Source organism: Ranitomeya imitator, chromosome 3 (genome assembly GCF_032444005.1).
Source record: "Ranitomeya imitator isolate aRanImi1 chromosome 3, aRanImi1.pri, whole genome shotgun sequence".
Lineage (NCBI taxonomy): Eukaryota > Metazoa > Chordata > Amphibia > Anura > Dendrobatidae > Ranitomeya > Ranitomeya imitator.
Genome location: NC_091284.1, coordinates 658,545,094 through 658,572,012, shown reverse-complemented (window position 1 = coordinate 658,572,012; position 26,919 = coordinate 658,545,094). Strand labels below are relative to the sequence as shown.

Sequence of the window (26,919 nt, the reverse complement as noted above, 5' to 3'; positions counted from 1 at the left end):
TTTTTTCTAGCTAAAGATATAAAAAGGTATTCTTCTTTAGGCTATGTGCACACGTTCAGGATTTCTCGCAGAAAATTCCTGAGAAAAACCTGAAATTTTCTGCAAGAAATCCGTGAGAAATCTGCATGCGTTTTTGCAGCATTTTTTTCCGGACATTTCCCAATGCATTTTGTAGTGGGAAATCCGCAAAAAAATACGCAAAATTAATGAACATGCTGCGTTTTTTACCGCGATGCGTTTTTTTCGCGGAAAAAAACGCATCATGTGCATAAAACATGCGGAATTCATTCTAAATGATGGGATGCTTATTGTAGACCATCGTCTTATGATCTAGTGTATACCTCTCCAATCTGAAAATATTTAAATACTATTATATTTTTATTTATATCCCTGTCTCTGAGCAGCACAATGGCTTCGGGCAGCACGGTGGCGCAGTGGATAGTACTGCAGCCTTGCAGCGCTGGGGTCCTGGGTTCTAATCCCACCCAGGACAACATCTGCAAAGAGTTTGTATTTTCTCTCCGTGTTTGCGTGGGTTTCCTCCGGGTACTCCGGTTTCCTCCCACACTCCAAAGACATACTGATAGGGAATCTAAATTGTGAGCCCCATCAGGGACAGTGATGATAATGTGTGCAATCTGTAAAGCGCTGCGGAATATGTTAGCGCTATATAAAAATAAAGATTATTATTATTATTGTATGCGGTTTTTTTTGTGGTTTTATAGCGTTTTTATCGGGGAAAAACGCGAAAAAAAAAACGTGAAAAAACAGCAACGTGTGCACACAGCCTAAGGCTATGTGCACACGTTCAGGAATTCATGCAGAAAATTCCTGTGAAAATCCAGACATTTCTGGGAGATTTCCGCATGAAATCCGCATGCGTTTTTTTTGCGCGTTTTTTGCGCGTTTTTGACGCTTTTTTTCCAGACATTTCCCAATGCATTAGACAGTGGGAAAACCGCGAAAAAAACTGCAAAATTAATGAGCAGGTTCATTATTTTTCCGCAATGCGTTTTTCATGTGGAAAAACGCACATCATGTGCACAGAAATTGCGGATTTCATTAAAAATGATAGGATGCTTAATGTATGCAGATTATTTGCAGTTTTATAGCGTTTTTATAGCGCAAAAACGCTAGAAAACCGCAAATAATCTGCAACGTGTGCACATAGCCTAAGGCCTAAGGCTGTGTGCACACGTTGCTGTTTTGTTTTTTTCCCAATAAAAACGTTACAAACCGCATACAATAAGCATCACATCATTTAGAATGAATTCCGCATGTTTTGTGCACATGATGCGTTTTTTTTTCCGCGAAAAAAATTCATCGCGGTAAAAAACGCAGCATGTTCATTAATTTTGCTGTATTTTTTCGGATTTCCCACTACAAAATGCATTGGGAAAAGTCCGGAAAAAACTACATCAAAAACGCATGCAGATTTCTTGTAGAAAATTTCAGGTTTCTCTCAGGAATTTTCTGCGAGAAATCCTGAACGTGTGCACATAGCCTACCAGTCACAATGTACTAGAACTTAAAAGATCTCTCAATATAACAGTACATTATGAGTTCAAAAACAAAGTCTCAGATTTGTTTTCCATAAAATTACTAAAAAAAAAAAAAAAACTATTTTCCAGTTTCCTTCCAGAGAAGGTTTTTCCACCAACATAGAAGAGGATTCTTTACTGTTAGGGCAGTGAGAATCTGGAATTGCTTGCCTGAGGAGGTGGTGATGGCGAACTCAGTCGAGGGGTTCAAGAGAGGCCTGGATGTCTTCCTGGAGCAGAACAATATTGTATCATACAATTATTAGGTTCTGTAGAAGGACGTAGATCTGGGTATTTATTATGATGGAATATAGGCTGAACTGGATGGACAAATGTCTTTTTTCGGCCTTACTAACTATGTTACTATGTTACTATGTTACTATGTTACTATTTTATATATTTTTTTTTTTTAAATACACGTCCTTAGCAGTAATAACAGACATGTTTAGTATTAGTATAAAATCGCAACAACCGGTACAATTTCGTCAAGAAATTACTTAAATTAACTCTTGAATTAACTGCTCTCTCTTAGCCTCTGTCAATTTAGTTAATAAAGTTACCTTGTCTAACAAATCGTTAGTTCTCAGACATCCTCATGTAAGGTTTTATAGAACCCTCCTAAAATGTTTTTAAAGATTCGAGGATTAGCATGCATCGTCCCTCATCTTTACTAACCCTGGGGGGAGAATCTCTCCCTTGTTAGATTGGCCATCAGTCTACCTGCTCTGTTCCCAACCTTGTATAAGGTCCACCTCCCAAGTCTTTCTATAAAAGCATTCCTGTCTTTCTGCCCATATATTGAATATACGGTACTTTGCTGGTGTAGCCATCTCTTCTTACTAAGTGATGTTAGGTTGTTAAGAAAAAAACCTATAGACAGGTCTAAAGGTACCGTCACACTAGACGATATCGCTAGCGATCCGTGACGTTGCAGCGTCCTGGCTAGCGATATCGTCCAGTGTGACAGGCAGCAGCGATCAGGCCCCTGCTGTGCTGTCGCTGGTCGGGGAAGAAAGTCCAGAACTTTTTTTCGTCGCTGGACTCCCCGCAGACATCGCTGAATCGGCGTGTGTGACACCGATTCAGCGATGTCTTCGCTGGTAACCAGGGTAAACATCGGGTTACTAAGCGCAGGGTCGCGTTTAGTAACCCGATGTTTACCCTGGTTACCATTCTAAAAGTAAAAAAACAACCACTACATACTTACCTACCGCTGTCTGTCCTCGGCGCTGTGCTTTCCTGCACTGACTGTGAGCACAGCGGCCGGAAAGCAGAGCGGTGACGTCACCGCTCTGCTTTCCGGCTGCCCAGCGCTCACAGCCAGAGCAGAGAAGCAGAGCGCCGGGGACAGACAGCGGTAGGTAAGTATGTAGCGGTTGTTTTTTTACTTTTAGGATGGTAACCAGGGTAAACATCGGGTTACTAAGCGCGGCCCGGCGCTTAGTAACCCGATGTTTACCCTGGTTACCGGGGACCTCGGGATCGTTGGTCGCTGGAGAGCTGTCTGTGTGACAGCTCTCCAGTGACGCTGCAGCGATCTGGATCGTTGTCGGTATCGCTGCAGCGTCGCTTAGTGTGACGGTACCTTAAGGCTGGTTGATGTTTTTTTTGTATTTTTAATGGACTGCCTCCTTAAGGGGAAAAAAATACATGCAATAGTATTCTAATTAGTCCAGTCAAAATACGAAAAAAAATACTTTACCCTGAACAAATTCCAAGAAAGTGTTTTATTGGTTTTTTTGGTAGTATTACATGTAGGGAAAAACATACTAAAAGTTTACCAAGATAGGGTTACCACAAAGGGTCCAAATGTGGCGTCAAAGAATATGGCCGCCAAAGCTGTAAAATGTTAAATGCGACTCGCCTTTCAGTGTCTATCATATTTCTTTTACAATTACTACTATTATATTTATTATTTAACAATTTATCTTCTTTTACACTTTTACAGAGCTGAGAACGATGGAAAGTCAAGAAACTTGCCCTTTATGCAGCCATGAAGTAGAAGATGACGGAGAAAGAGTGGTGATTGGTGCGAAAGGAGCTGAAGGGATCAATAGAGCCAGTATTGAGAGGGGCGTTAGCACTGTGGTAGCTGCTGGAGCAGTGGTGCACAAGAGATGTTGTATGAACTACATAAACAAGAAACAAATAGACTTGCATAAGAAAGCTACTTCCGTTCATCGTTCACCTGCCAAGAGAGGTACACAGGTGTCTACTGGATCCTATAATAGCACGACGCAGTGTTTGTTCTGTGGACATGAGGTGGTGAAGACAAGATCTAGTAGTGATTTCGATGACTATACCTTTGTTAAAACGGATGGATTTGTAAGGTCCATCATGTCACATTGCAAACAGCGTAATGAAGACTGGGCAATCAACATTCAAGGGAGAATCGCGTACTTTGGGAAGGACTTACATGCTGCAGACTGTCTGTATCATCGTTCATGTGACATTAACTTTCGGACAAATTACGGAATTCCTATGCGTCATGGTGGTGGATCTTCTACAAAGAAACCGCGGAAGGTAGGGAGGCCGATGAACATGGACCAAGAGCAAGCGTTCTTGAGAATGTGTGCATTTCTCGAGGACAACGATGAAGAGCAACTGACCTTCACAGATCTTGCAAAGAAAATGACGGAGTATCTTGTAGAAGGAGATAGTGCTGCCTATAGTAATAAATGGCTGAGGTATAGGCTGGAGGAGAGGTATGGCGATTCGCTATTCATAGCAGAGTGTAAAGGGTTGCCTAACATTGTAACGTTCTGTGAAAAGACCAGAATAATACTGAGGGACTATTTCCATAGTCAGGAAATGGATGAAGAAGCCAAGAAGAGAGTCATCATAGAGACTGAGGCCAAACTAATCAAGAGCGATATCAAGTCTAAGATCCCATCTTCAACCGATGAATATCCGAAGACTTCTTCGCTTGAATGTCAGTCTGCCTTAGATTATCTCCCCCTGAGTTTGCTTTGCTTGCTTGAAATCCTCTTCGTTGGAATTGACATTCACAGGAAGGTCGTAAGCATTGGACAATTAGTTGTTCAGGCTGTACGTCCCAGGGCTATAGTAGCTCCATTGCAGCTAGGGTTAGCAGTCCAGCTCCATCATCATTTCAGGTCTCGATTTCTTGTAGACAGTCTCTCAGCCACGGGATATTGCTCATCATATTCAGAAGTTCAGCGATTCGAGGAAAATGCTGCAGCTTCTGTTGGCCAGGATGTACTCGGTGGTACCATAGACAGACTGGATACGGCACTACTGTTCGCTGCGGACAACGTCGATCATAATATCATCACGCTAGATGGGAAAGGACTTTCCACGGCATGGGGATGGTGGCTACTGTGACTCCAGGAAGGAAGGTCAGTTGCACTGTTCTCAGATGGAAGACTGCGGACTTGGAGATAATTGAACAAAGCAGAGTTGACGTAAGGGAATACCGTTTTGCAAAACACACTCACCCAAACATAAAATTCAAGCCCTTGCCATTTCTCGACGCCATTGACCATCGTGTTGATGTATTGTGGGAGATGTCTTTACGCTTCAAACAGCCTGCACCAAGCTGGAATGGAATGATGCATATGCTACATAAAGACTGTGATCATCCGGGGTCGTCTTCGGTAATCTTCCTGCCCATCATTGACATGTATTCCGGAGACAAGTCATGCATCTTCTCTACTCTTGAGTATTTGTACAACCTTGTTGATAAACACCGATCCGCTGCAGTTGTTACATTCGATCAGCCACTCTACTGGAAAGCGTCAGAAATCATACACGCGGTCCCTGAAGACAGCCCGGTTCGAGATGTTGTCCTGATGCTCGGGAGCTTCCACACATTGATGAATCTTATGGGTGCCATAGGAACGTTGATGGATGGGAGTGGAATCAAAGAGATCTTGAGAACAATTTATGATGACAATGCTGTGGAAAACATCATGAATGGAAAGGCAGTTCAGTGTGCAGTTCGTGGCCATCTCCTCCTTGATCAGTGTCTTACTCAGCAAGTTGCAAAGTACTTTGCGACCATCCCGGTTTTGCAGACCTGTTGCAAGAACTTGAGCAGTTGTATTCTTGGACACTGACAGGGAAGAGTGACTTGAATTCGGTCATCACTTCTACCTGCCTTAGTGAAATTGTCCACCTCTTGTCCACCAAAAGAAATGGATTATCCGCTCACTCTCGCACCAGTAAACTATGGCTGAATTACCAACAGGAGGACTCACCAGAGGAAGTGGAATGTCCGAACATCAGAGGGCCTTGTGGACGCTGTCTGTGCCAGTGTCATCTTCCTACAGTGATGCAATGCAGGGTTTCACTCGCCAGAGCTTTGTCACCAGTGAACAACACAAGGAGGCAAGAATGTCAAGGACGAGAAGAGATCGTGAAGACCTGTAGAAAATTGCAGATAAACTCAAGACCTTTTCACCTTTCTCTGATGAAGTGTCTCTTCGCAACATTATCACCGGTGTCAATGCAAATAAGGATGTGAATGTCCATAACCTGTTCACCATTGGCAGAGAAATAGTGGCAACAATGGAGGGTCAATCACTGTTTTCAGTTAAGTACGAGCGGTCAATGAAAGCCAAGACCCTGACATCCAGTGAGGCTATTGACGTTTCTAAGGACAAAACAATAGACCCCGCTCTTTTGTTCCAAAGGTTTCTTGTGGTGTCTCAAACTGCTCAACTTTCCCTTGATGAGGTGATGGCCTATGAACTTTCACCATACCCACCATCCCTCTTTGAGGCAAAACATCTCTTACGCAAACCAAACAAAGCACAACTGATGGCTGCTATAGAAGAACAGAGTTCAGATGACGCAGTACTCAAGGATGTACCAGAAGTGGAACATTATGTTCTTGACGGAGGTTCTCTTCTCCATCGACTGAAGTGGTCAGAAGGAAAGACATATTGTTCAATCGCTGAAGACTATGCATCATTCACACTAAAGCACTATGGTAAGGCTACGATAGTATTTGAGGTTTACATTGGAGGACTAAAAACACTAAGGACATTACCCATCAGCAACGGCGCAAAAAACGAACAAGTAACAAAGTGAACATTGCTGAAGGAACAAAATTTGTCGGGAAAAAGGAGGACTTCCTTTCGAATGTGGAGAACAAACAGTCTCTTATCAATCTCGTTTCACAGTGCATGAATGACAGAGGTTGCCACGTAATACAATCAGAGGGGGAAGCAGATGTGGAGATTGTTAAGGCAGCAGTGTCAATGTCATCCAACAAAAGTACTAGTCTCATTGGCGAAGATACAGATCTTTTGGTGTTGTTACTTGATCACGCGTCAACCAGTGATGGCAACAAGCTTTATTTCTACTCGAATAAAGGGAGTCCTGCAAAAGTATACGACATTAAGGCTAGGGTCACATTGCGTTAGCGCAATCCGCTAGCGCTAAACGGATTACACTAACGCAATGTTTTATATGGGGCTGCGATCGGGGTCGCGGTAACGTCCCCGCTCTCGCAGATCGCCGATCTGCGAGAGCGGGGAACGGACCGCGGGCGCGCCTCAGCGTCCGCGGCGCGCCAGGAATCTCCGACGCGTCGCTAGCGCGTGCCGATCATGGCACGCGCTAGTGTAGCGCGTTCCCATTAGCGTGAATGGGCGCGTTAACGGACGCGTTGCACGGCGTTAATTTCGCCGTGCAACGCTGTCCGTTTAACGCGGTCCCATAACGCAATGGGAACCCAGCCTAAGGTTATGAAGAAGTTCCTGGGAAACCATGTCTGTAGCAGTCTTCTGTTCCTTTTTGCATTCACGGGTTGCGATACTACTTAAGCGTTTTTGGAATCGGAAAAAACTCGGTCTACACAAGGTTTTGAAGGGAGACTCGGTCTTAAATAGCTGTGCTAAAATCTTTTCCACACCTAACAAAAACAGAGCCGAGATTGAAGACGCTGGGTGTAAAGCGATGGTGGCATTGTTCGAGGGCAAACCTGGAGACAATCTGTCTGCAATGAGGTATTCTACTCTCTGCAAAAAAGTTGGTTCAGCCAAAATCTTTGTTACACCTGAATGACTGCCACTGACCTCCTCTGCAATGAAGTATCCTGCCCTTCCGAGTTACCTCCAAGTGATGCTTTGGATGGACAATGGTGAGGCCATGGACACTACTGAATGGGGATGGGAATTGCAGAACAACAGTCTAGTTCCAGTGATGGATACTTCACCCGTGCCAGAAACACTTCTGTAAATAATTCACTGCAATTGTTCTTGTGGTTGTAGTACACTTTGGTGCACTTGCAAAAGACACGGACTTACCTGTTCACGGGTATGTGGACCATGTCAAGAAGGGCATTGTGACAATATGAGTGAGGAAGCAGTGTCTGATGATGAAATTAGTGACTATTGACCTGACACGCTTATTCAGTGATGAAGTAGGTCTTAAAATAAATGCACTGTGTATTAATTCTATAATTTCTAGAAATGTACATATATGTCATGACGTCATTGATGACGTCATGACCTCGCCTGTCCATTTAGTTAATAGAAAACTTTGTATAAAAATTGTTATATGAAAATATATAGTATACAAAATGCAAACTCTTCTGTAACGTAAAGCTACAGCTTTGAAATAGGGAAATATTCGTTATTTCTAGTGCGATGGCTGTCATCGTCTTATGACGTCATAGTTAGGACCTTTGTGGTGATCAATTTTTGGAAAACTTTTAATATATTGTTCCCCACATATAATAGCAATAAAAAATCATAAAACGCTTTCTTGGAATTTGTTCCGGGTCAAACCGTATTTTGACTGGACTAAATACATAAAACAGCATTAGTGGTCTCCCATATCAATTATTATTAAAGAAACATTCCCATCAAAATCATCATCTTTTAATATATTACAATCATGATATTATATGGCACTATGTAATTACAATTGCTCATTTTGCCTTTTTCCTCTGCACAAGCCATGAATCACTGCAAAAGTCTATGGCGGGGGAGGGGCTGAGCAGCTGAGTCAGGGGTTGAAGAGGGGAATGATAAATGAAAGGACAATAGACTTAATGTTTCTACATAGCGTAGAGAAAAGAGAATAATTACGTGGGTAGAAAGGCAGAATTAGCAATTGTAAGTACACAGTGCTATGAACAAGATTACAATATATTAAGAGGATACACTGATAACCAAAAAAGTAACAATGTTTTGAACCTTTGACTTTCAGGCTCCAAATCTCTATCCATTTTTAGGAGCAAACAGTAACAGAAATATCTGCTGCAAATACTGATGTGTTGGCAGAAGAAAATGCAGCATAAAACATGCGTTTTTGACACATTTGATTTGCATTCATTTTTGATGCATTTTCCCCATTGACATGCTGCAAATCTGCAAGAAAAACATAAGCGACGTGTGCACGAGACTTTAGGAATCTCGTTCACTTTGCTGATACTAGGAGCTGCTTCAGGTGTTGTGACAAATCTGTGCAGGAAAAACACATGACAAAAAGCAACATATGCACAGATCCTTAAGTATGGGAATAAAAGGGAATAGAGACATGGCAGGAATTCAGCAAGTCATATCCTGATACAACTCTCAGATATCTCCACGAGTCATGTAAACAGTAAGTGTGTAGAAAATAAAATACCTAATCCTCACCTAAACATCTCCAGTCTTCGGAAGCTGAAACCACTGAATTGAAATCCATTTTTGGGAAAGGGGGAGGTGTTAAGATAGGAGTCTTCTAGTATTACGGTAGCTTTTTTTAGGTGGCATATATATTCTAGAGGTTAAAGACTCCACTGGAGATTGACAGCGTGGTAATGAGGAGTCAACCATCTGCATGAGGAAATGTGACCTAATGCTGCAGAAGTTTATTGATTAGGGTCAGAACTCCGGCTTCATTGCCCTCTAACGCCAAGCCATGAACCCTGCCTACACAGAATTTATTCATTATCTGAAAATCCATGTCTTCCAGATATGTTTCGAGCAATAGAGCCATGTTTGGTTTAAGATGGTTTGAATGAGAATCAGTATGCGCTTGGAAGTGCAACTGTTACGTGTTACGGAACCACTCGGCACCAAGAATATGTTGTGCAGTTATATGTATGTATAATAGGTTCCTTGTGAGATGCATGTCCCTAATGCATCAGCCCACAGGCTGCGCCCTGGGCAGAGGGGACATGATATTCCCCTTTTGTCCTCCCCCCACCTTTGTAATTCCCACAGTAAATATCGGCAGGCTCCGGCAACCTGCGGCTATTGTAATGTATGTCTGGTCTGCCGCTTTTCTATTGGCCTGCCCTCTGTATCTGTGTGATATATTCTGTGTCCTGTGAGTAAAGTTTTGTCAGACTGGAAATACGTGGAGAAGCAGTGATCTTTTATATGCGCCCATGTAACCAAGCAATTCCAGCCAGCGTCCTTCATTCAGACTCCAACCAAAGCGGAGTGCACCTCCTGAAACGCGGGGTGGTACTGAAAGAGGTACCCCAGCTTGGCAGACCCCGTTACAGCAACCCCTTAACATTCCAAATTATTATACTCATAAATGGCTCTCGGTGGATGGACAAGCTTGAATTTAGAATAGAATAGAGACTCTAGTTTTCGCTCTAACAGAGGGGTGCAACTTGATCATCTCTTGGACTATTACTGAGGCCATTAGAAGCTTTCATCTTCTAGAAACTTAACACTATATAGTTAACGAACAAGGGAGTGGCCCAAAACTCTGGCCACCCACACCATTTACCAAACTTCTTCTGAATTTGCATTTTTGACATCACTGATTTTCTGTCCACATCCCAGAACTAGCCCTCTCGTGCCTTGTGTAAGATGGCAGAGAAAATATAAATTTGTGGTAAAATAAGACAGACCCTCTTAAAGGGAACCTGACAGCTGACACATGCCGGCTGATCCACAGGAAACATGTATCAGGCACTGGCTGCATGATTTCAGCCATAAATGTTTAATTACAAAATGTTGCTGTGATTCAGAGAAAAAAAACATAATAGTCGCCGGGGACGGAGCAGCACATACTAGTCAGACAGGCGGGTGCCCGGCGGCATCTCCCAGCCTACAAGTATAGGGAGACCTGCTATGCAGGAGACTTACAGAGTTAAACATATATCGCTGACATCATGCAGCCACTGTCAGATACTTGCTCCCGATGGATCGCGCAGCATGTACCAGTTGCCAAGTTCCCTTTAAAGCACCACTTCAGCACTTTTGTTTTCAGCACTGGAGTGGTGCCATTAATCTAAGTTCGTTGACCCTATTCTTATACTTTCAAGTCACCATCTTCAGGTGTTCCAGTGCCGCTCCAGTCCCAATCCTGTAACCGCAACTTCTGACTGACCGCAAATCAGAGGTAACAGTCACAAGCGCTCAATGCAAGTGTACGAGAGATTCGTTTACTAGCAGTATGACAATTTACTAAAGAAGGCTGAAAATAACAAATGTAGTTTATCCAAAGAGCCTCTCTGTTCCGGCGATTGTGGACCTGAGAAAGACGAGTAACAGCTGACTTAATCATTTTTAGCAATTTAGTTAAAAAGAAGTTGAAAGCAGAAAACTCCTTTCATGTCATCAATGAAGCACAGGCGGTTCACAAGACTTGAGTAGCAGCTACTTTGAAGACAGCTAATCCTATTAGGGGCAATTCTAAATACAACCACAAGCAAATGAAATTCCACTAAAAGCCTCCACGTATTCTGAAACCCTGAATTTATTGCACTGTAAACTCCGGCACCTTTTAACTTACTCTAAACGCCATATTTTTTTTGGAGAAGGGGATGAAGAGATGATCATCAGGTGCTACAACCTCCCTAAAGAGATCACACGCGGTGGTGTAGTGCCATTGGTGAGAAGTTCAGTAATGTGGCCGCAATGTCCAACACTAACCGATACTTCTCTGTTCTATGAGACTTTTACTTTTTTAATAATCTATATTTGGTATGAATTGTATTCTGGATTACATTTGCAGTCAGAGCAGTGGGAACCACAGAAGGCAAAGTATATGTAGTTAAAGTTACAAAAGTCGGACTGGAACTTCTCTGTGGATCTTGCGAATAACACGGCGACAGTAAGCTTCATAGGTGTCCTACCGATGAGCCTGAAAGTGATCAGCAGTAAAGAGAACCTGGCAGCAAGCGGTCGATTCCAAAGCAGCCACAAGGGCAAAGAAAGTGTCTAATTTGATACATGAACATGACGAGTTGCCTAGAAAAAAGCCCCCTATGTAGTTACCGTGCTTTCTGCTGTAGTGTGTAAGAGGTAGATCCACCAGCTTTCAGTTGAGAATTCCCTGAAGTATGTTGTCCTACACTAAGGGATAATTCACATGACTGAATTGTGACTGTATGTAAGGCTTCATTCACACGTCAGTTTCTACATTTGTGATAGACTACTTTTTCTTCAAAAGTGTCTATATTATTCTTTTCCATTTTTAATAACTGATGCAGGTAGACTGCAGGACCTTTTTTTTTTCCTCAACCGACTCTTAGAAATGGATCACTTAAAAAAAAATAAATAAATTCCCTTAGACAATAATGGCAGAGTGTGATCCGCAAAACAGATGAGAATAGGACAAGCTCTGTCTCATTGACCATATATATGGATCTGTATCTAAGGGTGCGGTCAGGTAGTTGTATAACACGGACAATGATCGAATCGAATCGCAGGGCATGGACTGGCTCGCGGCTCTCCTGACCAGTTTGAGATAGCTGCACAGAAATACATGCAGTCATGATTCAGTCAGGAGAGCCGCCAGCCAGTACGAGCATTGCGTTGTGACCATGATCCGTGTTATGTGGCCAACAGATTGCGCCCTAAACTGATGTGTGAATGGATCAATGAATGAAACTATGCCCATTAAAAAGAAAAACAAAGAAAAAACAACAGACCACACACTGGCGTGTACAGTGTAACCTTATGGTCTCTGTTATGGCTGCAATTCCAGATCTAACCACATATATCCTGACCTGAATCAACAGCCTAATCAGCATATGTGACGCTATTAGTTCTGTCAGGAAATTGACACCATTTGGCTAGGAACATCAGTTACAACACCGACCTTAAAAGATGGCGCTTTAGGTCATGTGAATAAGACTACAAAAAAGTTTTACTTCTGGATAAATGATAAAGCCATGATCACTAGGGTTTCCAATGCTGTGATCCATGCAAGTCATGAAAAGAGAGGTTATAAAGTCCCTTGTGGGAATGGAGAAATGAGGTGCATGCATGACTGACACTCCAATCATTGTCTATAGGACTGGCAGGACAGTCGAGAGCGCTCTCACTCAGTCCCACAGAGAGTGAATAGTGCAGGGGTCACACAGGGAACTTCATTACCATGATGAGAGAGCTCCAACAAAATACTTATTTTACAAATGAAATATTTAGCCCTTTACCAATAAAACTAGAGCTAGTAGTGTCTCGATCACAGCTCCATTATTACAGAAAATACAATTCACTTTATGCTCTCGTATGAAAGTGAATCTTGGCTATCTCACCTGATAAGCTCTCGGTGAACACGGTTAGTGTCTGTCCTCCCACATTCTGTAATTGAAAAGGATGTTCCCTGGGAGCAGTAACAAAACTTGAAGCCGGTTTTCCTCCAATATCCTGTATACTAGCGAGCTCTTCATTTAGAGTAAATGAGACCTGCAAGAAAATAGCTCAATTCAGTATGTCTTCAAGTTCGGTTTATGGCTTATACATGACTTTCCAAACTTTCTCATCAGGCAGAGACCAAGATAATGCCTGGCCATCACCAGATATAGACCAAGATAATGCCTGGCCATCGCCAGACAGAGACCAAGATAATGCCTGGCCATCACCAGATATAGACCAAGATAATGCCTGGCCATCACGAGATATAGACCAAGATAATGCCTGGCCATCACCAGATATAGACCAAGATAATGCCTGGCCATGGGCAGACAGAGACCAAGATAATGCCTGGCCATCGCCAGACAGAGACCAAGATAATGCCTGGCCATCATCAGATATAGACCAAGATAATGCCTGGCCATCGCCAGACAGAGACCAAGATAATGCCTGGCCATGGGCAGACAGAGACCAAGATAATGCCTGGCCATGGGCAGACAGAGACAAAGATAATGCCTGGCCATGGGCAGACAGAGACCAAGATAATGCCTGGCCATCATCAGATATAGACCAAGATAATGCCTGGCCATCGCCAGACAGAGACCAAGATAATGCCTGGCCATCGCCAGACAGAGACCAAGATAATGCCTGGCCATGGGCAGACAGAGACAAAGATAATGCCTGGCCATCACCAGACATAGACCAAGATAATGCCTGGCCATCGCCAGACAGAGACCAAGATAATGCCTGGCCATCACCAGATATAGACCAAGACAATGCCTGGCCATCACGAGATATAGACCAAGATAATGCCTGGCCATCACCAGATATAGACCAAGATAATGCCTGGCCATGGGCAGACAGAGACCAAGATAATGCCTGGCCATCGCCAGACAGAGACCAAGATAATGCCTGGCCATCATCAGATATAGACCAAGATAATGCCTGGCCATCGCCAGACAGAGACCAAGATAATGCCTGGCCATGGGCAGACAGAGACCAAGATAATGCCTGGCCATGGGCAGACAGAGACCAAGATAATGCCTGGCCATCGCCAGACAGAGACCAAGATAATGCCTGGCCATCATCAGATATAGACCAAGATAATGCCTGGCCATCGCCAGACAGAGACCAAGATAATGCCTGGCCATGGGCAGACAGAGACCAAGATAATGCCTGGCCATCGTCAGACAGAGACCAAGATAGTGCCTGGCCATCGCCAGACAGAGACCAAGATAATGCCTGGCCATCGCCAGAGAGAGACCAAGATAACGCCTGGCCATCGCCAGATATAGACCAAGATAATGCCTGGCCATCATCAGATATAGACCAAGATAATGCCTGGCCATCACCAGACAGAGACCAAGATAATGCCTGGCCATCGTCAGACAGAGACCAAGATAATGCCTGGCCATCGTCAGACAGAGACCAAGATAGTGCCTGGCCATCGCCAGACAGAGACCAAGATAATGCCTGGCCATCGCCAGAGAGAGACCAAGATAACGCCTGGCCATCGCCAGATATAGACCAAGATAATGCCTGGCCATCGCCAGAGAGAGACCAAGATAATGCCTGGCCATGGGCAGACAGAGACAAAGATAATGCCTGGCCATCACCAGATATAGACCAAGATAATGCCTGGCCATCATCAGATATAGACCAAGATAATGCCTGGCCATCACCAGACAGAGACCAAGATAATGCCTGGCCATCGTCAGACAGAGACCAAGATAATGCCTGGCCATCGTCAGACAGAGACCAAGATAATGCCTGGCCATCGCCAGAGAGAGACCAAGATAATGCCTGGCCATCACCAGACAGAGACCAAGATAATGCCTGGCTATCGCCAGAGAGAGACCAAGATAATGCCTGGCCATGGGCAGACAGAGACAAAGATAATGCCTGGCCATCATCAGATATAGACCAAGATAATGCCTGGCCATCATCAGATATAGACCAAGATAATGCCTGGCCATCACCAGACAGAGACCAAGATAATGCCTGGCCATCGCCAGACAGAGACCAAGATAATGCCTGGCCATCGTCAGACAGAGACCAAGATAGTGCCTGGCCATCGCCAGACAGAGACCAAGATAATGCCTGGCCATCGCCAGAGAGAGACCAAGATAATGCCTGGCCATCACCAGACAGAGACCAAGATAATGCCTGGCTATCGCCAGACAGAGACCAAGATAATGCTTGGCCATCACCAGACAGAGACCAAGATAATGCCTGGCCATCGCCAGAGAGAGACCAAGATAATGCCTGGCCATCACCAGACAGAGACCAAGATAATGCCTGGCTATCGCCAGACAGAGACCAAGATAATGCCTGGCCATCACCAGACAGAGACCAAGATAATGCCTGGCCATCGCCAGACAGAGACCAAGATAATGCCTGGCCATCGCCAGAGAGAGACCAAGATAATGCGTGACCATCACCAGACAGAGACCAAGATAATGCGTGGCCATCGCCAGACAGAGAAAGATAATGCGTGGCCATCGCCAGACAGAGACCAAGATAATGCCTGGCCATCGCCAGAGACCAAGATAATGCATGGCCATCGCCAGAGACCAAGATAATGCCTGGCCATCGTCAGAGACCAAGATAATGCCTGGCCATCGTCAGAGACCAAGATAATGCCTGGCCATCGTCAGAGACCAAGATAATGCCTGGCCACGGGCAGACAGAGATCAAGATAATGCCTGGCTATCGCCAGACAGAGACCAAGATAATGCTTGGCCATCACCAGACAGAGACCAAGATAATGCCTGGCCATCGCCAGAGAGAGACCAAGATAATGCCTGGCCATCACCAGACAGAGACCAAGATAATGCCTGGCTATCGCCAGACAGAGACCAAGATAATGCCTGGCCATCACCAGACAGAGACCAAGATAATGCCTGGCTATCGCCAGACAGAGACCAAGATAATGCCTGGCCATCGCCAGACAGAGACCAAGATAATGCCTGGCCATGGGCAGACAGAGACCAAGATAATGCTGGCCATCCCCAGACAGAGACCAAGATAATGCCTGTCCATCAGCAGACAGAGACCAAGATAATGCCTGGCCATCACCAGAGAGAGACCAAGATAATGCCTGGCCATCGCCAGAGAGAGACCAAGATAATGCCTGGCCATCGCCAGATATAGACCAAGATAATGCCTGGCCATCGCCAGAGAGAGACCAAGATAATGCCTGGCCATGGGCAGACAGAGACAAAGATAATGCCTGGCCATCACCAGATATAGACCAAGATAATGCCTGGCCATCATCAGATATAGACCAAGATAATGCCTGGCCATCACCAGACAGAGACCAAGATAATGCCTGGCCATCGTCAGACAGAGACCAAGATAATGCCTGGCCATCGTCAGACAGAGACCAAGATAGTGCCTGGCCATCGCCAGACAGAGACCAAGATAATGCCTGGCCATCGCCAGAGAGAGACCAAGATAATGCCTGGCCATCGCCAGATATAGACCAAGATAATGCCTGGCCATCGCCAGAGAGAGACCAAGATAATGCCTGGCCATGGGCAGACAGAGACAAAGATAATGCCTGGCCATCACCAGATATAGACCAAGATAATGCCTGGCCATCAGCAGATATAGACCAAGATAATGCCTGGCCATCACCAGACAGAGACCAAGATAATGCCTGGCCATCGTCAGACAGAGACCAAGATAATGCCTGGCCATCGTCAGACAGAGACCAAGATAATGCCTGGCCATCGCCAGAGAGAGACCAAGATAATGCCTGGCCATCACCAGACAGAGACCAAGATAATGCCTGGCTATCGCCAGAGAGAGACCAAGATAATGCCTGGCCATGGGCAGACAGAGACAAAGATAATGCCTGGCCATCATCAGATATAGACCAAGATAATGCCTGGCCATCATCAGATATAGACCAAGATAATGCCTGGCCATCACCAGACAGAGACCAAGATAATGCCTGGCCATCGCCAGACAGAGACCAAGATAATGCCTGGCCATCATCAGATATAGACCAAGATAATGCCTGGCCATCGCCAGAGAGAGACCAAGATAATGCGTGATCATCACCAGACAGAGACCAAGATAATGCGTGGCCATCGCCAGACAGAGAAAGATAATGCGTGGCCATCGCCAGACAGAGAAAGATAATGCGTGGCCATCGCCAGACAGAGAAAGATAATGCGTGGCCATCGCCAGACAGAGACCAAGATAATGCCTGGCCATCGCCAGAGACCAAGATAATGCATGGCCATCACCAGAGACCAAGATAATGCCTGGCCATCGTCAGAGACCAAGATAATGCCTGGCCATCGTCAGAGACCAAGATAATGCCTGGCCATCGTCAGAGACCAAGATAATGCCTGGCCACGGGCAGACAGAGATCAAGATAATGCCTGACCATCGTCAGAGAGAGACTAAGATGAGGTACGGGCCTCACTATATGTAATGGAGGTCCAAGGTCTGCTGCATAATCTCAGTTTTCCCTTTTTTGCCTCATAAATTAAATACAGAATTAGAGTTATTTTGCTAAGCTGGAGATTGCTGCAGTCATTGAAAGAATTGTGCAGAATATTAATCACTTCTATTAACTAAGCCCCAACAACTAAGGGGAGAAAGGCTCAGTGTTATACTGGGGTGATAACGGGAGCCATAGATTAGGAATATTGAGAACTACCCCGCGTGAGCAGATCATGTGCTATAATCAGGGACGGTCACGGCTTCATGCTGCGCTCCGATAGTGAGAGCCCCTTTAAGCCCGTCATTCACATACATCAGCTGGAGTTCACATATTTCCCTCATGAATCGTTATGTCAGGATCAAATCAACAAGTAGTTCTACTGCCAAAAACGCAACTGGCCAGATTCTGGTTTTCCATTCATGCAAACCCTTTACTGCCATGAACATTTGTTGTTGGTGAACTTGACACATTTGTGTGTCTCGCTTCAGTCTTAATAAATATATAATGTGCAGTATAGCTTGATAATAGAAATACAAAGCTTACCTCCGTTTTTCCTTGGTTTCTGCATGGGGGAAAAAAAAAACAAAAAGAAAAAACTTTAAAATGTTACATAATCTTATAATTCTAAAGATCATACAGGAGGAAATCACTTTTGTTTCTTCGTTGGCAATTTATCAGAATAAAACATTTTGTAAAAAAAGCTATAAGCACATTTTCTGTGAAAATTGCTTTAAAAAAATTAGTTCATGATCCATGTCTAGAGAGGCAAACATAAGATCGATGTGCAGGGTGAAGAAGTCATGATAAAAGCACAGCTGCTGTGACAGAAGTCCACCACTTCCCTGCTGCAATAGTCTGGACCTCCAGCTGAGACCAGACAGACTGTGACCACTGCAACCAATCACTGGCCACACCGATGACTAAAGTGTCACCGCTGCGGTGGTCACAGGTCTGTCTGCACCGAGTGGGAAATACAGATATCAGTGAGGGCTAAAAACATGGCTGTGTACGTTTACATTCTATCCGTCTCCGTGCGGTCGCCGCACACGTCACATCGCCGCATGCAGACGCATCCACATACAATGCACGTCCCTGCGTACCCAATGTTAAAGATAGGTACGCAGGGCAACGCAGGACGCATGGAGAAGTAGTGCGCTGCCATCCACAGCCCTCCCGACCGCAAATGTGAAATCAGCCTAACCGATTTCAAATTTATTTAGGGGGTTAAGGACTCTCTATAGATTGCAAATCTCTTATTCAGAATAGGAAAACGGATTCTTTAGCGCACTGACAATAACAGCCAAGTTCATGCTTATTTGAGACTCGGGGGAAATTTTTTTTATTTTTACAATAACAAAGCAGATTTATCGTCAACGTGTGGCAAGGATAACAAAATCATCCATCATTACTGAACAGGGATTTAGGGTCAACGCTTGATGTCATCATAGTCCATCAACCAGAAAAATATTGGCTTACTTGACGATTCGCAGCTTTCCAACTTCGCCCCTTCCGGAGGCTTTCGCCCACTGCTGAGCCAAGTACTTTGGAAGCTGCAGAAAGAACAAGTGTCCATTAAATGTGAGCACTTCGCAAATATAAGGAAAGAAATCACTTGGGTAAATAACACATCTCTGTCGATGGCGCCGATTAGCGATGCGGATACCCAAAGTGTCTGTTCTTTGGAAAATGCAAACAGGCTAAAAATACTGGATTCAGTCAGCGCGGATCGGCCTTGTTCGGCTGATAACGGTCTATTGTATTTGAATATCAAAAGAAACGTTTGCAGAAGAAATGAGAAAACATCAAAGCAAGTGAATGTTTATGTGCTCAATGCCAGCATTCAGCTTCTGACAGCAATGTGCCAAGAGGAACTGCACTGCACCACCGAACGTACATGACAGCAACCAAATGGATTATTGTTTGTTTCCTAAATATCTCTCTGAAATGTAAGACTATTCCGAAGATCATTCATTGCTCTCTCTGCTTCACATGTAAAGTAAATTTGACAGGGACAATGTAGTAAATGGTCGCTGTACTCACAGTCAGCCCAATCTCATTTATTAGATAATGCAATTTTCAGCACAATTGTCTTACTCTCGAAAAATCTCACCAAAGCGCCGGACACTAAGTGTCTCCTTTTGTAGCTTGCTGACCGCCGTCCATTGTCAGGTGTAATCCGCCTCTAGCAGCAGAGACAGCGAGACACATTACTGAGAGTGGGGGTGGACATCTTTGTCTCTTTTCTGTCAAACATCATACAGGCCTATGGGCTTTCTTCTGGGGCAATCCATCGGACAAGATCAACATGGAGCAAAGTGAGAAAAAGGCAGTTCCAGCACCAATAGTATTAGCAGAACGCTGGTAAGTAGTAACAGCTTCCTAAGACTGGATGTCAATTTATAGAGCTTAAAGTGAACCTGTCATATTGTATAGTCCAATCTGTGGATGGCAGAGGAGAAGATGAACAGAATTATATTAAGGTTTGATGGAAAATATTCCGTATAACATATTTTATTCATTGGCATCCCTGGTGTTTGCATGTATAGGAGTCCAGTGGGCGGTTCTACTCAGTAACATAACATAGTAACATAGTTAGTAAGGCCGAAAAAAGACATTTGTCCATCCAGTTCAGCCTATATTCCATCATAATAAATCCCCAGATCTACGTCCTTCTACAGAACCTAATAATTGTATGATACAATATTGTTCTGCTCCAGGAAGACATCCAGGCCTCTCTTGAACCCCTCGACTGAGTTCGCCATCACCACCTCCTCAGGCAAGCAATCCAGATTCTCACTGCCCTAACAGTAAAGAATCCTCTTCTATGTTGGTGGAAAAACCTTCTCTCCTCCAGACGCAAAGAATGCCCCCTTGTGCCCGTCACCTTCCTTGGTATAAACAGATCCTCAGTGACTGACAGCTATCTCTGAAAGCCGAGAGAGGAAATATCCGTTATGTTTGGACCCTACCCGGGTCTTTGTCAAACCTCACTTACGGGTAGGGAAAGTTTGTATAGAAGATCCAAGAAAATGGAGAGAAGTCCCCGCTGGGGCTCTTCCATGGGTGTATGTAGTATATGGCATGCCCACCGCCGTCTGTGGTGATGTCACATATTGGACTTTGCCCACGTTCAGGCTGCACCTCCAACACAGCAGGGGCATCTCTGAAAGCACAGTCATACAGGGAAGACTGTCAATCACTGAATAGGACCGCCCACTGGACTCATGTGCACAAACATCATGGATTTCCATGAATAAAATGCAAGGTTTACCGACACTGTTTCCACCCAAAAAAATAGTACAAAATCTGATCAGCTCCTCCTGCTCTGTAACATACCGCCTGAAGATCACATAACATTTTGTAACATGATAGGATCTGTTTAACCCCTTCATGACCTTGGGATTTTCCATTTTTCCGTGTTCATTTTTCGCTCCCCTCCTTCCTAGAGCCATAACTTTTTTATTTTTCCGTCAATATGGGCATGTGAGGGCTTATTTTTTGCAGGACAAGTTGTACTTTGAACGACATCATTGGTTTTACCATGTCGTGTACTAGAATATGGAAAAAAAATTCCAAGTGCGGTGAAATTGCAAAAAAGTGCAATCCCACACTTGTTTTTTGTTTGGATTTTTTGCTGGGTTCACTAAATGCTAAAACTGACCTGCCATTGTGATTCTCCAGGTCATTACCAGTTCATGGAGACTAAACATGTCTAAGTTATTTTTTATCTAAGTGGTGTAAAAAAATTCAAAACTTTGCTAAAAAAAAAAAAAAAATTGTGCCATTTTCCGATACTCGTAGCGTCTCCATTTTTCATGATCTGGGGTCAGGTAAGGGCTTATTTTTTGCGTTCCGAGCTGGCATTTTTAATGATACCATTTTGGTGCAGATACGTTCTTTTGATCGCCCATTATTGCAGTTTAACCCCTTTACCCCCTAGGGTGGTTTGCACGTTAATGACCGGGCCAATTTTTACAATTCTGACCACTGTCCCTTTATGAGGTTATAACTCTGGAACGCTTCAACGGATCCCAGTGAATCTGACATTGTTTTCTTGTGACATATTGTACTTCATGACAATGGTAAAAATTCTTTGATAGTACCTGCGTTTATTTGTGAAAAAAACGGAAATTTGGCGAAAATTATGAAAATTTCGCAATTTTCCAACTTTGAATTTTTATGCAATTAAATCACAGAGATATGTCACACAAAATACTTAATAAGTAACATTTCCCACATGTTTACTTTACATCAGCACAATTTTGGAACCAAAATTTTTTTTTGTTGGGGAGTTATAAGGGTGAAAAGTTGACCAGCAATTTCTCATTTTTACAACACCACATCTCATTTGAAGTCATTTTGAGGGGTCTATATGATAGAAAATACCCAAGTGTGACACCATTCTAAAAACTACACCCCTCAAGGTGCTCAAAACCACATTCAAGAAGTTTATTAACCCTTCTGGTGCTTCACAGGAATTTTTTGAATCTTTAAATAAAAATGAACATTTAACTTTTTTTTCACAAAAAATTTAATTCAGCTCCAATTTGTTTTATTTTACCAAGGGTAACAGGAGAAAATGGACCCCAAACATTGTTGTACAATTTGTCCTGAGTATGCCAATACCCCACATGTGGGGGTAAACCACTGTTTGGGCGCATGGCACAGCTCGGAAGCGAAGGAGCGCCATTTGACTTTTCAATGCAAAATTGACTGGAATTGAGATGGGACGCCATGTTTCGTTTGGAGAGCCCCTGATGTGCCTAAACATTGAAATCCCCCACAAGTGACACCATTTTGGAAAGGAGACCCCCTAAGAAACTTATCTAGAGGTGTGGTGAGCGCTTTGACCCACCAAGGGCTTCACAGAAGTTTATAATGCAGAACCGTAAAAATAAAAAATCATATTTTTTCACAAAAATTATCTTTTCGCCCCCAATTTTTTATTTTCCCAAGGGTAAGAGAAGGAATTGGACCCCAAAAGTTGTTGTACAATTTGTCCTGAGTACGCTGATACCCCATATGTGGGGGTAAACCACTGTTTGACTTTTCAATGCAAAATTGACAGGAATTGAGATGAGACGCCATGTTGCGTTTGCAGAGCCCCTAATGTACCTAAATAGTAGAAACCCCTCACAAGTGACACCATTTTGGAAAGTAGACCCCCTAAGGAACTTATCTAGATGTGTGGTGAGCGCTTTGACCCACCAAGGGCTTCACAGAAGTTTATAATGGAGAGCCGTAAAAATAAAACAAAAATGTTTTCCAACAAAAATTATTTTTTAGCCCCCAGTTTTGTATTTTCCCGAGGGTAACAGGAGAAATTGGACCCCAAAAGTTGTTGTCCAATTTGTCCTGAGTATGCTGATACCCCATATGTTGGGGGGAACCACCGTTTGGGCGCATGGGAGGGCTCGGAAGGGAAGGAGCGCCATTTGGAATGCAGACTTAGATGGAATGGTCTGCAGGCGTCACATTGCATTTGCAGAACCCCTAATGTACCTAAACAGTAGAAACCCCCCACAAGTGACCCCATATTGGAAACTAGACCCCCCAGGGAACTTATCTAGATGTGTTGTGAGAACTTTGAACTCCCAAGTGTTTCACTACAGTTTATAACGCAGAGCCGTAAAAATAAAAAATCTTTTTTTTTTCCCACAAAAATTATTTTTTAGCCCCCAGTTTTGTATTTTCCCAAGGGTAACAGGAGAAATTGGACCCCAACAGTTGTTGTCCTATTTGTCCTGAGTACGCTGATACCCCATATGTTGGGGTAAACCCCTGTTTGGGCACACGGGAGAGCTCGGAAGGGAAGAAGCACTGTTTTACTTTTTCAACGCAGAATTGGCTGGAATTGAGATCGGACGCCATGTCGCGTTTGGAGAGCCCCTGATGTGCCTAAACAGTGGAAACCCCCCAATTATAACTGAAACCCTAATCCAAACACACCCCTAACCCTAATTCCAACGGTAACCCTAACCTCACCTCTAACCCTGACACACCCCCTAACCCTAATCCCAACCCTATTCCCAACTGTAAATGTAATCTAAACCCTAACTGTAACTTTAGCCCCAACCAAAACTGTAGCCCTAGCCCTAACCCTAGCCCTAACCCTAAGGCCGGGGTCACACTAGACCGTAATACGGACGAGTGCAAGGCGATAAAAAAAAAATCGCATAGCACTCGTCCCAATGTTAATCAATGGGGCAGCTCCCATCATCCGATATTTTCTCGGCCGTATTCAGGATCCGAGTGAAATCGCAGCATGCTGCGATTGTCAGCGTTTCTCGGCCGAGAATCGCCAATGAAAGTCTATGGGGGTGAGAAAAAAATAGCACAGCACACGGACCATCAGTGTGACTTGCGAGAAATTCTCAGGCATTGGGCAGGTGACAGGAAAGGCTCAGCCATTATTTGCTCATTTTGCAAGTGTGTGAGAAAATCTCACCATACGGATGCCATACGGATGTCACACGGATGTCACACGGATCATTTAATGCGAGAAAATCGCATCCTCGCACTGCACACGGATCATTGTTTTGGTAACATTTGTGCGATTCTCGTCCGTCAAAAACGGACCTTTTTTTATACGTTGTGTGTGTCCCCGGCCTAACCCTAACCCTAGCCCTAGCGGGAAAATGGAAATAAATATATTTTTTTAATTTTTCCCTAACTAAGGGGGTGATGAAGGGGGGTTTGATTTACTTTTATAGCGGGTTTTTTAGCGGATTTTTATGATTGGCAGCCGTCACACACTGAAAGACGCTTTTTATTGCAAAAAATATTTTTTGCGTTACCACATTTTGAGAGCTATAATTTTTCCATATTTTGGTCCACAGAGTCATGTGAGGTCTTGTTTTTTGCGGGACGAGTTGACGTTTTTATTGGTAACATTTTCGGGCACGTGACATTTTTTGATCGCTTTTTATTCCGATTTTTGTGAGGCAGAATGACCAAAAACCAGCTATTCATGAATTTCTTTTGGGGGAGGCGTTTATACCGTTCCGCGTTTGGTAAAATTGATAAAGCAGTTTTATTCTTCGGGTCAGTACGATTACAGCGACATCTCATTTATATCATTTTTTTATGTTTTGGCGCTTTTATACGATAAAAACTATTTTATAGAAAAAATAATTATTTTTGCATCGCTTTATTCTCAGGACTATAACTTTTTTATTTTTTTGCTGATGATGCTGTATGGCGGCTCGTTTTTTGCGGGACAAGATGACGTTTTCAGCGGTACCATGGTTATTTATATCTGTCTTTTTGATTGCGTGTTATTCCACTTTTTGTTCGGCGGTGTGATAATTAAGCGTTGTTTTTTGCCTCTTTTTTATTTTTTTTCTTACGGTGTTTACTGAAGGGGTTAACTAGTGGACCAGTTTTATAGGTCGGGCCGTTACGGACGCGGCGATACTAAATATATGTACTTTTATTCTTTTTTTTAATTTATTTAGATAAAGAAATGTATTTATGGGAATATTTTTTTTTTATTATTATTTAGGAATATTTTTTTTTTTTTTTTTACACATTTGGAAAAATTTTTTTTTACTTTTTTACTTTGTCCCAGGGGGGGACATCACAGATCGATGATCTGACAGTTTGCACAGCACTTTGTCAGATCACCGATCTGATAGCAGTGCAGGCTGCTTCACAGTGCCTGCTCTGAGCAGGCTCTGTGAAGCCACCTCCCTCCCTGCAGGACCCGGATCCGCGGCCATCTTGGATCCGGGTCTGGAGCAGGCAGGGAGGGAGGTAAGACCCTCGCAGCAACGCGATCACATCGCGTTGCTGCGGGGGGCTCCGGGAAGCCTGCAGGGAGCCCCCTCCCTGCGCGATGCTTCCCTGCACCGCCGGCACATCGCGATCATCTTTGATCGCGGTGTGCCAGGGGTTAATGTGCCGGGGGCGGTCCGTGACCGCTCCTGGCACATAGTGCCGGATGTCAGCTGCGATAGGCAGCTGACACCCGGCCGCGATCGGCCGCGCTCCCCCCGTGAGTGGTCATAGGGGCCCACCCCACCTCGACGGGATAGTACGTCCGATGTCAGAAAGGGGTTAATGCAATGTCGCGGCGACAAAAAAAAACGTAATTTGGGCGTTTAGAATTTTTTTCTCATTACGCCGTTTAGCGATGAGATTAATCCTTTTTTTTTATTGATAGATCAGGTGATTCTGAACGCGGCAATACCAAACATGTGTAGGTTTGATTTTTATTTTATTGTTTTATTTTTAATGGGGAAAGAGGGGTGATTTGAACATTTATATTTTTTTATTTATTTCATACTTTAAACATTTTTTTTGTTTACTTTTGCCATGCTTCAGTAGCCTCCATGGGAGGCTAGAAGGTGACAAAGCCTGATCGGCTCAGCTACATAGCAGCGATCATTAGATCGCTGCTATGTAGATGAATAGCAGGCTTGCTACGAGCACTGACCACAGGGGGCGCTCACAGCAAGCCGGCATCAGTAACCAGAGGTCTCAAGGACCTCTATGGTTACTATCCTGACATATCGCTGACCTCCGATCATGTGACTGGGTCGGCGATGAGCGCATTTCCGGCCACGCGGCCGGAAACGGTAGTTGAATGCTGCTGTCAGCGTTTGACAGTGGCATTTAACTAGTTAATAGTGGCGGGTGCATCGCGATTCCACTCGCCGCTATTGCGCGCACATGTAAGCTGTTCAAAACAGCTGACATGTCGCTGCTTTGATGTGGGCTCAGCGCCGGAGCCCACATCAAAGCAGGGGATCTGACCTAGGACGTACTATCCCGTCAGAAAGGGGTTAAGGCCACGTTCACAAGTTCAGTATTTGGTCATTATTTTCCATCAGTATTTGTAAGCCAAAACCAAGAGTGGAAAAATCCGAGGAAAAGTATAACAGGAACACCTCACCACTTCTGTATTTTTCAACCACTCCTGGATTTGGCTTATAAATACTGATGGAAAATACTGACCAAATACTGAACGTGTGAACATAGCCTAAAACTCAGGATAGTTACTGAACATATTCAACTATAAAAAAACAACAACAAAAAAACTTTTCATTTGTGGGGGTTGAGGGCAGAAATATGGTTTTCTTTTTAAACAGATTTTGTACCTCCCCACAAGTCATGTTTTCAGGGTTTCCATAAAATTGCACAGGAGAGAGAGAGTTCCTGATGCCTTGATGATGCTTCTACTACCTGTGCAATAGTAAAGGAATCCCGACAGCATGACCTGTGGGGGCTGTGAGGACTGGACTTTGGGAAGCACTGCTGTACATAGTCCATTTCATGAGTCCACAGAACTCGGAGTATTTTCAGCTGCTCCCAATCCAAGTTATTCCAGACACATTCAGAGAGTTTCAGATGCAGC

The 26,919-nt window shown here is 44.0% G+C and overlaps 1 protein-coding gene across 1 annotated transcript in view; it reads right to left on the bottom strand.

Moving 5' to 3' along the window:
• The window catches only part of GTF2F2 (general transcription factor IIF subunit 2), a 345,191-nt gene that overhangs the window by 303,804 nt on the left and 14,468 nt on the right, over positions 1-26,919 (bottom strand). The window contains exons 2-4 of the mRNA XM_069758261.1: positions 19,038-19,111; positions 18,105-18,123; positions 13,006-13,156 (exon numbers count right to left, since the gene is read on the bottom strand). Coding sequence (XP_069614362.1) covers positions 13,006-13,156; positions 18,105-18,123; positions 19,038-19,111 — 244 coding nt within the window. The remainder of the gene's footprint in view (positions 1-13,005; positions 13,157-18,104; positions 18,124-19,037; positions 19,112-26,919) is intronic.